This window comes from Gopherus flavomarginatus, chromosome 11 (assembly GCF_025201925.1).
Source record: "Gopherus flavomarginatus isolate rGopFla2 chromosome 11, rGopFla2.mat.asm, whole genome shotgun sequence".
NCBI lineage: Eukaryota > Metazoa > Chordata > Testudines > Testudinidae > Gopherus > Gopherus flavomarginatus.
In genome coordinates this window covers 6,779,063-6,792,342 of record NC_066627.1, presented here as the reverse complement: position 1 = coordinate 6,792,342, position 13,280 = coordinate 6,779,063, and the positions used below count along the sequence as shown (strand labels likewise).

At 41.2% G+C, this 13,280-nt stretch overlaps 1 protein-coding gene across 1 annotated transcript; it reads left to right on the top strand.

Moving 5' to 3' along the window:
• The first annotated feature begins 9,696 nt into the window (after nt 1–9,696).
• Nucleotides 9,697–10,629, top strand: LOC127031236 (olfactory receptor 13A1-like). Its single transcript, XM_050917997.1, has one exon. It carries the CDS (start codon nt 9,697–9,699, stop codon nt 10,627–10,629), a length of 933 nt encoding a protein of 310 aa, XP_050773954.1.
• Nucleotides 10,630–13,280: the final 2,651 nt, after the last annotated feature.

Genomic DNA, 13,280 nt, shown 5'->3' with positions numbered 1-13,280 from the left:
AAAGGAAGAACACAAGCATTGAACCCTGTTGGACCTGTTGGGTAAATACTGCTAATACACAGAGTGCTGTAGCCCAGGGATTGGTCTAAGAGTAAGAAAGCTGAATGATTCCATCCCAGCAGATGTAAATGCACAAGGCCTGGCTCTTGAAGTAGTGTGCTCAAAGAAACCAGAAAGGGGACAGAGCTGAAGCTAATCATGTAATCATGTAATCATGACACTTGGAATTTGTGTTTATGTGATTTTGTCCAGAATTGTGTTCTTTCTTTCTTTCTTTCTTTCTTTCTTTCTTTCTTTCTTTCTTTCTTTCTTTCTTTCTTTCTTATTTGAACTGGAAGAAAAATGCCATCCTACCCAAAATCTTGTTTCTGGCTCTCACTCATGTATGGATGTGACAGTCTTTATTCCTATATTCATTCTTTTTATAGATTTTGTAGAAAGCATGCCTTATAAGATATCATTTAAAAATTCATAATTTGCAGATCATTATTGTCCTGGTAAAATATGTGTGAAAACATTTTATGTAAAGTTGTAATATTCTACTATATAACATTACTGAGACATGTTCCAAGTTTAGAAAAGCAGGCACAAACCAGATCCTCAAAGGCAAAAGACAAACTGATGCCTCAGCCTAGTGTCAACAACATGAAATAGACTGTCACCTGGTTAAGTGGCCATTCTTTGGCAGGAAAAAAGATCTGAGGAGAAATCCACATTTTGATAAAGAGACATCTGGAGGTTCCCATCCTCACAGACCTTCTGTCCGCTGAAGCTCAGCTGGAGATGATTTTCAAAGAAAAAGAAAACTATAAGAAAGGGGAATAGATGCCCCAAAATGCCCTTTCTTTCTGCTCACAGTATCAACAACACCTGAAAGACAAGGAATTAACACTGAACTGGAATTCAGCCAGTAAAAGACCGCTGAAGCATGTGGTGAGAGAGACCTTTGCTTTGAATTCATTTAGCTTGTTAAGTTAGGTGTTAATTGTGTTTCAACTCTTATTTTCATGTAACCGATTCTGAATGTTATGCCTCATTACTGGTAATCACTAAAAATCTATCTGTAGTTAATAAACTTTTTCTATTTTTTTATCAAATCCGCGTGTGTTTAGATTGAAGTATTTGGGGAACTCCATTTGAGATAAGAAGATTTGCGCAGATCATTTTCTATTAATGAAATGAAGATTTTATATGTGCTTGTATTGTCCAGGAGGGTGCTGGGCAGTACAAGATGCACATTTCTGGAGGAAAGTCTGGGATTGGGAGTTTGCTTGTTTTGCCCTGCAATGTAATTCATGAGTGGCTGGGTATAGCACTCATGCAGAATTGTTGGGATGCTTGACATGTTGGAGGCTGTGTGTGAGCAGACCAGGAGTAGTTGCTCTCAGAGCAAAGCCATGTAAAAGGCACCCCAGGTTGGAAATTTGAGGGGACACAGCTGTCCCTCAGTCCAGATAGCATTCTGGGTAATGTCACAATGGGATTTACCTAGTATATCATTTTTGCAGTGAGCATAAAGTAAATAAATCACCTACATAATATCACATGGACCTCAAATATCTATAAAGGACATAGTTTTTTAAATGTGCCCTCAAGGCCAATAGATATTTTTGTTAAAGGGGAAGGATTGAGATTAGCAGTTCAGTTATGGGAGAAGAAGCAGTGAGACTTTCTTTTCTATCAAAGGGGCTGCAACTTGGATGCTCCTGATGACAAAAGCAACGCGGAAATAAAAATAGAGCTGGTCAAACTGATCTTTTTTTCTCATGGAAAATTTCAATTTAAAATGTTTTATTGAAATTTTCCATGAAAAGATTAAACGTTTTTGCTGAAAAGGCAAAATAAATAAATAAACAAATAAATAAAAACCTTCCTGCAAAATGTCTGGGCTGAAAAAGGAAATATTTCAGTCAAAATGCAAAATTATTCAACCAAAAATTAAAATATTTTGGCTGAAAATCCACATGGAATTTTTCATTCTGGTGCCTCATGCTTCAGTTATTCTCTAGGGACCAGGCTTTCTTGTCAAACTTCATCTCCCATGACGCACCACATCTCCCCTCATGGAGACTGGAGGAGTTTGCATCATGGGGGTCCCTTAGGGTCTCATATCATGATGCCTCATTGGAGATGTTGTCCAGATGGGGTACCCAGCCTGTAAAGAATAATGGTGCCATGAGGAAATGTAACTACAACTACCATGAGGTATTATGACAGGATATCCAAATTGAAATATTTGCATTTTTTTGTTTGTAGGCCTTTGGTTTTTCAACAAAAAGTGAAAATTTCCATGGACAGGAGACATTTTTCATGAATAATTTGTTTTAATTGAAAACTCAATTTTCCACTGAATACAAATGTTAATTAAAAATATTTAACCAACCCTAGAAGTCTTTAGGAATCTTGCTAGACTCCAAGCCATATGGGAATTTGTATGGCTAAACAAACACCAAAAATTTTACCTGGGATACAATAGGCAGCTGGAGCAATTTGTGGAGCACTGGCATCATCTAACTGCAGTGAGATGTCCTACTAAAGGGATATCATATGGTACCAGATAACGACCACACTACTCACAAGATGCACCTTTTTCAATCTCTCTTCTTGGGAATTGAACTGTGGGGTCAGGGAGGGCAGGAATTAGGATACACTGACTTATATTTTTGTAAGGAGAATTGAATTTGGCTGCCATGTGTCCCTGCCTGCAGGTATATGGGATCATGGGGAGCAATTACCACACAGGTGGGGTGCCAATTAATTTCTTTATTAAAGGAAAAAGGAAGTGGTGGGAATTTAACAATGAAATGCGATGGGATGGGGTGTATAAGGTGTTTACAATAGACAATGGTGGGGGGGTTCTTATTGAACAGTGTAGGGAGTTTTAACAGTGGGGTACAGTAGGTGGGGTTCAGCACAATGGGATACAGTACAGTCAATAAGCAACTCAACTTTATATAGGAACAACTCTAGATACAGTGTGGAATGCAAAATAAAATAGTAGCTTCTACATAAAAATGGTATACAAAGTATATTAGAAAAATGGAGGCAACTAAAGGGGTGTTATAACCACAAGTAAAATGTGAGTCACGGTGCAATAATACAATATGAGTGATAAGCAAAATTATGCAATGTAGAAAATTACTGACTTAATTTGTGAGGCTGTGATAGCAAGAGTGTACCTAAAAGCTGGGTCAAGAAACAGGAGTGGGGAGGGGAGTGAGTGATTAGTGGCATCTGACGAGAGGAGAGTGCAGCTGCAAGCAGCGAGAGACTCTGAAGCCCAGAGCAGCAGTCTTCAGGAGCCTGAGGGCTGGAGGTACGGGAGACAAGAGCAGCTGGAGCGCACTTAAGGGGAGTCTGGGAGCAGCAAGAGGGGAGGGCGCTGAATGTGTAAGTGATGGGAAGGCACGTAGAGAATTGGGGAGACAGGTGAGGGAAGAAACAGGTTGCAGCAGCGGAGAGCACTTCAGGGAAGTTGCAGAGCAGCGGGGTGAAGACAAATGGAGCAGTGTGATGGTGATCTTCGGTAGGAGAGGGGCTGCTGAGAAGCGGGGGCACGAACACAGGGAATACAGGGAGAGGCAGCAGAGAGGTGTAAAGAAGGGCTAGAGGGACACCCCCCAAAAAAGGAAAAGAAGCGGCAAAGGGTTTGGGAAGTTACACGGGGAGGGGTGCAGCAAGGGGTTACCACAGGGGGACACGGAGAAGTACACAGAGGGGGAGATTAGAGTGGGGGAAAAACAGACACGGGAAAGTTCAGGGAGAGATTGGGACAGCGGTGTAGTAAGTGAAGGCTTTGATAAAGGCCCAGTATGAGGCCTGAGGCCTGAGCTAAAGTAATGGTCAAGACTTTGCTAACAGAAAGCAAAGTTAAGCTGTGAGCCAGAGGCAGACCCTGCTCACAGAAGCTGGCAAGGAGGGGACTAATGCAAGGAGATACGTACCTAAAAGGTACTGAACACTAGAGATCAGAACATTCACATACTTGCACATTCCACACAGATAACAAGGAACAGACTGATCCATCCCAATGCAAAAGAGTAATATGATGGATAGAGTTGTTTTGGTTGAACCAACATGTACAAGGTGAGAGGCGGCACCTTACTATGTAGAAGGGTTGTACTTTGCTACGTAGAGGGGTTGCACCTCAATACGTCAGGAGTGATGTGTAACTTGTTTGTACATGTGTATAAGAATGCATCCCTGGGGCGGGGTCTTTGTCAGGCCGAGGGGGCAGTGGAAAGTCCCGCCACTGACTGAGCTGAGTCCATTGCCAAGAGGCACTTTCTCATAGTATGCCCTGTAGAGTAACAATCTCAGAGGAACTGCAATTGTGTCCGAGCGCAATAAACCTGGCCGACGTGCCTTCGTACCTTACTAGACTCTGTGGTCATTGGGGGTTCTCTTCGGGTCTGCTGTGTCAGCTATCTGCGCAGAGCTGGGGCAGCACAAGAGGGAACATACGCATGCAGCCAAGTGATACCAACAAGGAGAGAGAAGAGCACCACACCGGTAGCACCTGACAAAACACTTCTAATAACAAGCGGGAAGACGAATTCAAGCAGTAAAAACCTTATCTATCCTCTAACTTAATTAAACTTATATAAATTACAAGCAGCTTATACAAAGTAATAAAACAGGTACAGAATACAACCAGGCAATGTTTTTTTTAAATCTATCTTAATCAACAACTAGGCAAAACAAGAAATATCACAATTCTAAGCAAACTATAACAAGCAACTATACAGAGCAACAAAACAGCAAACTATAACAAGGCAGGTGAAACTTACAAGCTCTACAGTCTTAGCAAACTATGACATATTAAATTAAAACTCGAAACCTACGGTGCACCTTATGCTATGGGGAAGTCACAGAGGGCAGAGTGGTATGTGTCCAGGATACAGCCCCCAAGGAAGCCAAGGGATGGTGGCTGCAGCAGTGGATACAGCTGAAAGCAGGGAGCAGAGCTTAGCAGCGGCACAAGCTTATTTTTAGCAGCAAAGCACCGCAGAGTTTAAGAGAGGTTTTAAGACACAGACCAAGGTTTAGCTTGAGTCTGTGTGCTGGGGAAACAGAGCCAGCAGCTAAAGTAATAAAATAAAAGTAGGGAAAGTTTTATAGAGGGATTCTTACCAGTCCCCAAGGCAGCAGCAAAGGCAGAAGCAGCAGCAACATCAGAAGAAGCAGGGAGGGCTTGGTACGGTCTCGATAATCAGGAGAACTCTCAGGCAGCAATTCGTTCTTCATGGGGGGGGTTTTAAAAACCGGGGGTACGCTCAAAAATAAAACGAGAGCGGAGAAAGGGCCCCCAAAACCCCTGGCTGATCAGACCAGGCAGCAATGCAGGAACCTTTCTGATGTTTGTTTCAAAAATGTCTGTTTTTAAAGGCAAACTTAGGCAGTTTCCCGCCAGTGATCCTGATAGGCTTCCTCTGTCACATGGGAGGAGGCACAGGGAAAAACTGCAGGTGAGCACAGAGACATGCCTGGGAAGAGTCCTGTGCAATAGGTGACTCAAAAGCACATGAGGCCTATGACTCATGCCCAGGATCTTAAAAACACAATAGGTCTTGCAGCTCTGGACATTGCCTGCCCTACACCGAGCCCAGGTTCAACAAGGTGATAACAGGACTAACCCTTTGAACAGGGCAGTGGTCCCACTTAGCACGCAGCACAAGTGGCCATCCCTTTGAGAAGGGCAATGACTCTTGGTAAACAACTTAAGGGGCCCTCCCTTTGAGAAGGGCAGTGGCCCTGGTAAATAAGTTAACCGCCAGGAAAGGGCGGCCACAGGAGGGGAACAAAAACAAAATGGAGTATGGGGACAGCTGTAAGAAACAAAATGGAATAGGGGGATAGCTGTAACAGACACCATAAAAGAATGTAGGTTGTGATTCCAGCACCCTTACTCATGTTTAGTAGAATTCTATTCCACAAACAGTCCCAATGATTCCAAAGACCTACTTACGGAGTAAGTAGTTATTCAATATGAGTAAGGATACCATAATTGGGCTTATCCCACCCATACACTGGATGAAATGAGTTTGAACATTGACTTCAGCAGAGCTAGGATTTCAATCACTAACTTTCAAATGCTTAATTAAAAGTAAGTAATTTTTCTGTGTACACAGTGTATAAAATATTTAGATTTCTCTCAAGTTTGTGTCCCCAGGGCTTGTGTCTAATTATAAATGCTACCTATCAACTCTACTAATTAGTTCATCTGAGTTAAATCACATTTTGTATAATAACTAGGGAACATGCATGGCTGGTAATTTAAACTCACTCTCTAATATGCTCACCTGCTCTATAAATTTTTCTCACAGACATACAGCCAAGTCCAGAAAACCAGCCTATTTGAAAACTTCCAGCATTTCATGAAGAAGCTCCAACCATGGCCAAGATCTGACAGAAGTCCCCAGCTCAGTGCCAGAAAGGGTGAGTGTCTTTTAAACTGGAGATGATTAAATTTAAACAAGAAGTGAATTTTTGAGTATCAACCAGACTATTCCACAAACACTCACAAAAATCAGGGTTACTACAGGAATGGTCTGCTAGAAAAGGGACTAATGGCTAGATTCTCATACTGCTTTTGCACCACTGATATCAGTAGAGTGACACTTGATTTACACCAGTAGGGGTGGAAGGAAAACTGACTCACTGATTCCAGTGGAGTTACTCTTGGCTTACAGCGGGGTACATGAGGGTAGAATTAAAACTAGGGTAAGTGAAAAATGTCAACATCATATTCACCATGTATATTCCATTGTCCAAATGGATATTAAAAGGAAGATGAATATTTAATTATGTATTTATTTTTGCTCCCTGACCATCTGGATAGTATGTCCCACAGTTAGAGTAAATATAGAGACACAGGAGGAAATATGACATATCTACAACATGAGAAGATGTGCCACTACTAGGTCTCATATGGGTATGTTCCATCCTCAAAGTGCTCTACAAAGACCCATTGAATGCATGGAGCACAGAGCCGGGACATGTCTGGAGCTTTCAGGGTAACCTAGGTCCTCTGACACACAGTTTGGTGCCTTATCCATTAAGGACAAATTTGACCATTCAATAGCCAGTGATGGAACAGAAGCATTTTGTTTTGTTTCTTATGCATTCAGTGGCCTATAATGAATCTGTGTAGGAAAAGTTATAATATCGCAGCTCAGTGGGAATAGATCTGATTCTTCAAGGGGGAGAGTGAACACCTTTGAAAATCCATGCAATAATTTTGGCCAGGAGAAGGCTGTGTTCAGTTTGAAGTCTCCAGTGAGAAGAAAGGAAAATGATGTATGGTCAGCAATTCTGTGCATCTGATTTTAGGTTCTCCAAGCCCCACTCCCTCCCCAAAAAGTCCACAAATATGTTGAGAGAGCTGGTTCAAAAATACAAATGTAGTTTAATGTTACATTTTGAAACTTTGAACTTGCTTGATATGGAACAAATTTCCAGGCCCTACTGAAGCCAAGGTCAACATTCCTCTTGACATCCATTAATGGGGCCAGGATTTCACCCTGAGAGTTTATCCGTTGATTAATATGGAATGTATGTTTCTTGGTAGCACTATGTTCAGAAATATATGTGTGTGTGGGTGTGTGTGTGGGTGTGTGTGCGTGCGCACGCGGGCATATTTCTTGGAAAATGCAGACGAATCTACATTTGGACCTAATATCAGGAGGAATTGTGTCAGCTTAATGTAGAAAGCTTATTTGTACTATTTTAGGTGACTCCCATTTACCTTCTCCTTTGGGACCTTGTTTGAGAGTTAAATGTTCACCAGATTCACAAGGGATCCAATATCTCCCTACAGAAGGTCACTATATATCAAAGACAATAACTTTCAACAAGTCATATCTCACTAGAAGTCTGTTTTTAAATTACTGATTGTTTTATTGCATTTGAAGTTTGAATGAGAGGTAAGAATATTCCTCTTGCTTACTTGATTGATTTCCCTGTTCCTTTCTTTATTTCTTGCTTGCTTTCTCACATAGGCACCAGCTCCCTATGAAATTAAATGAGAGTTAAAGGATTAATTCTTTTATACTCTTTGGAAAGTCAAGCAACATTTAATTTATATGTTGTGTTATACTTTTTGTCATTTGGCTAAATGTGCTTTGCAGGAATATACATTACCACAAGTATGTTCATGAATTTTGGATTTAATTGTAACATACCTTAATGCTGTTCTTTTGGATTTAATTGTAGTCAAGTCCAAAGTCAAGGAATTAAAATGTAACATTGATAGGAAGGGAAGAAAATTCATAACCTATTTTCTGTCCCCTCAAAAGTTTGCAATCAAATTTGAAATGTAATGCAAAGGTGTTTTTTTTTTTTACAAAATACTATACTATGAAATATGCTAAAGTTATCTAATATGATCTCATAATTAGTTAGATTTCTTGGCCCCAATAGTCTTCTCTGTTTCATCATTTTTACAATTGAGTAACCTTATTGATTTCAAAGAAGATAATCCTGATTTACTCCTGCAGGAATGAGAGTAAAATCAGAAGAAGCAGTATTAAAACTAGACATGTTTGAAGACAATGGAAGGAAACTTTTCTGCTTGTCATATCAGGCTAATACTATTCCAAATAATGAAGCTATATATATATATATTGCCATATACACCTCTACCTCGATGTAACGCTGTCCTCGGGAGCTAAAATATCTTACCACATTATAGGTGAAACCATGTTATATCAAACTTGTTTTGATCCACTGGAGTGTGCAGCCTTGCCTCCCTGGAACACTGCTTTACTACATTATATCCGAATTTGTGTTATATCGGGTCGTGTTATATCAGGGTAGAGGTATAACTTATCATAAAAACGAAATTTGGGAAGCTCAAATCGCCTCTCATTTTCACTAATTGTGTACCAGTATCAGAGGGGTAGCTGTGTTAGTCTGGATCTGTAAAAGCAGCAAAGAATCCTGTGGCACCTTATAGACTAACAGATGTATTGGAGCATGAGCTTTCGTGGGTGAATGCCCACTTCATCGGATGTTCCCACGAAAGCTCATGCTCCAATTCGTTTGTTAGTCTATAAGGTGCCACAGAACTCTTTGCTGTATATCAGTGCATCTCCAGTGAATGGAGAATTAGCCCCCTTGATTGCAATGGGGTTAACCTGATTTAAGGTTGTGTGAGTTAAAGGGTTATCAAGTCCTTTATTTTTTGCATCTTGATTCCACCTAAATATACGTATTATTATGTCATGTTTGGGATTCTATATATTCTATATATTATATATACTGTAAATGTCCTATACTGCAATAGATACATTTTGCAAAATTAGTGCAGAGAGTGGAATCTTGGTTACTAATAAGACTTCTGGTGTATGAAAGAATTTTGAGATCATACTGTGAACTCCTAATTCATGTAGTTTATAAAAATATTCTAACAGACTCCATGTGCCTCTATTTGAGAACATCCAGGATGTTATTTTTTCCCTTCTACAATCATGTCGGGAGAATATAGACTGATTATCTCAGACGGTTTATTGTGCTAATATATTTTAACGTAGCTCAGTTTGTATACATGCTGTGTGAAAGGTCTAGAAATCACAAAAATCTCTCTCTCTCTCTCTCTGTCAGTCAGTCTAGATTCTTCAGTTGCCATGTTGCTAGTTTTTGCAATACCTGACAAAAAAATTCAATCTTTATTCCTACAGAAGGAACACTCAAGCAATGGAACGCAGTAACCACACCAGGGTGACTGAATTCATCATGCAGGGTCTCTTTGACCATCCTCAACACCAACGGCTGATCTTTGGCCTATTCCTTTGCCTTTATATGACTGCCATCATGGGTAATTCATTGATCATTGGGGCTATTGCCATCCACCCACCTCTCCATACTCCCATGTACTTCTTCATTGACAATTTAGCCCTGGCTGACATTTTGTGCACTTCCTCAGTCCTACCGAAAATGCTGAAAAACCTGTTGCAGGAGAAGAAAACCATCTCCTTTGATGGCTGCATGGCCCAGCTCTTTGCCTTTACTTTGTCATCAGGGACAGAGCTTGTGCTTCTCACTGCTATGTCATATGACAGGTATGTTGCCATCTGCCATCCCTTACGCTATGTCAATCTCATGAGTAAGGACATTTGCATCAGTTTAGCAGCTGGTGTCTGGGTTGTTGGTACCGTCAATTCATTGGTGCACACATTACTCATGCTGCGCCTGGATTTCTGCGGACCCAACCTAATCCAGCATTTCTTCTGTGAGATCCCACCAGTGTTGGCACTGTCTTGCAGCTCCACCTATCTCAATGAAATAATGATCTTCATGGCTCACATCTTCTTGGCAATGGTGAACTTCCTGCTGACCACCGTGTCATATAGCTTCATCATCATTGCCATCTTTAAAATCCAGAGCTCCAAAGGGAAGCAGAAAGCCTTCTCCACCTGCTCCTCCCACCTGCTCGTGGTCTCCTTGTACTACTCCACCATCATCTACACCTACATCCGGCCCACTTCAAGTTACTCGCTGGATAAAGACAAGATGGTGGCCATAATGTACACTCTAGTCACTCCCACCCTGAACCCTGTGATCTACATTCTGCACAATAACGAGATCAAAGTGGCCATAAGGAAAATCCTTCCCTTCAACACAAAATAACAATTTTTCCAAGAGTGAATCTGATTCTCACCTGCCTTGTCCCTTGTAGGCCAGGTCCAAATGTGATGTAAATTTTCATAGAACTAAGGATTTCAATACACATACATTTGTGCTCTGGTACATTCACTATAATGGAAATACAAAAATTTATACCAGCTGAGGATGTGTTTCACTGACTGCAGTAGGGCTAGGCTGAGGATCAGACCTCATTGACATTGGTGGACCTAAGTTGAGTCACGCTAGCTGGACTGTGGCACATGGGAAACTAGCTGGACTATGGCACACGGGGTACCTACTGGGATTTTCAAAAGCACCTGGGCACCTAAAATTCATTAATTTTAAAGCAATTGAGGTGCCTAGATGTGCTGGGAAAACACTTTAGGTGCCTAAATACCTATAAAAATCTGTCCCATTGTGTAGCACATTATTTTGTATGCAGTCTTGCTGAATTAGAATATTCTATTCTATTCCATTCTATTCTATTCTATTCCTGAGTCAGTAAGTATGATAACTAAATAAAACTATCTCTTTGTTCACGAATTTCTTTTGAGACATTAAAAACCCAGAATTTTTCAACCACATTTCTATTCAGATCTGGAGGTTAAGCTAGAGTCAAACTGAATTACCGATTGAAGAGTTTTCCCAGAATACATGAGGTGTTCTGGATAAGGGGAATGGGAAAGGCCTTGGAGGGAATCCCCACACAATGCAAGGAAGGAAAATGGCACATAGGGGAGGGAATGACAGCAGGAACTGAGAGTTCAATTCCAGTATTATGTGGTATTTAAGGAGCACCGCTGGAGAAGTCGGAGGATGTAATTTCTTTTCTCTCTCTTTGGCCAGTTTTGGTCAGGACATCTTTCAGAATCTCAACAAACAAGGCCTAATGTTATCATGGTGGACCGATGGCCTCAGGAATTGGTGGGGGTGTCCACCCACCTGCTTCTGATCCCATGGAGTGATTGTAGATACGTAATATTTCAAATGGCCTCATCCCATCAACATTCAGCAATTAGTCTGGTGATTTCAACTGTAAACATTTTCACGCATTTCTAGAATCTTGCTGCTCATTTCCATGGCAATCCCAGAAGTTACCAGGAACCTTAGAGATCACTTATCACAGTTCCGTTCACTTAAACGAGCCAGGTTGTACCAGTCTATTTGTGTCCCACTTTTTCTGACTTAAAAAAGAAAAGAAAAGAAAAGAAGGAGTTCAACTTTTGTTCATTGCAAAACTTACAGTACATGCCTCTGCACCACAGGACCTGGTTCACTGCTACTTTACACCAGTGTGGATCTGGTCCAAATTAATCAGTGTTTGGTGGATTCTCCCTCACTGGTGATTTTAAAATCCAGATTGGATGTTGTTGTTTTTATTTCTAAAATATCTTCTGTAGTTCAAAGAAAAATTATTTCAGGTATGTCCTATGGCCTGTGCCATGCAGGAGGTCAGAGTAGATGATGACAATAGTCCTTCTTAGGCAAATGCACGAAATGCTGGCCTAGGGAATATGTTGATGTTGGACTCCCTCAGTCTCTCCTGTTGAAACTCTTCTATTGTGGATAAATATATTTTTAAAAAATTCACTGGCGCATAGGAAGAGGATCCTAGTTCTGTCACATCGTAGGGGCATGCTCTAACCACTAGGATCTAAAGTCTTTCTCATACTTGTACGCTCGCTCTTGCTCTCGCTCTCTTTTTTTTTTTCTGGTCCAATGGCTCTTGAAGCATTTGTCCAAAGTGAAACAGCTTCAGCAGGAGAGATTGAAGGAGCCCCCTCAACATACTATCACCATGGCTACAGCACTCACCTGAGTGGTGCAGATTACTGGTCACATCTCCTCAGGCAGAGGAGAGACATGAATCAGGGTCTCCCCCATACCAGGTGATTGCCTTCACCACAGAGCTGAGAGTTATGAGGGAGCTCCTTCCCCATGACCTCTAAGTGAAGGCTCACAGCTGAGAATCCCAAGCAGAGGTAGATGTCTCCCTCTGGCCTGGGTTTAGGCGGTGAAGTCATAAGAGGGGCTGGTCTTAGTACACAACCCTTTTTTGACATCTCCTGTTGCTGAGCTTAGGCATGCAGCCACCTAACATGCTACCTTTTGTGGATCCTATTTTTAGGCATCTATCATGCCTGACTCTGGCTTTGTGTATTGCAGTGATTTTCTAGGTGCCCAAAAGATAGGTGTAATGACTCAGAGGGAACATCTACCCTTAAAATGCTCTCCCTTCTGCATAGTTAATCCACCTTCCTGAGAGGCAGCAGCTATGTTGGTGGGAGAAGTTCCCCTGTCGACATAGCACTGTCTACACAGTAGGTAAGTTCAGTGTAAATACATTGCTCAGGGGTGTGGATTTTTCACATCCATGAATGACATAGTTATACCAATGTAGTGTAGACCAGACATTAGCTTTGCAATGTCTAAATCCCTTTGTGATTCTAGCCCTTAGTGTAAATGGGAAACAAGAGCATTAAATCAGAATTCCCCGTTCGTTTTCACCTTTTCACACATCACATCCACTTTGCTTTCCTGATTTTATTTTTTTCACTCTTACAGTGGTTTGAATCTGAAACGACTGGAAAGAAAGCAGTGGACCTGATTGTCCAACAGCTTATGCCTTGTGCTGGTGAGCACTTCTGACCTAC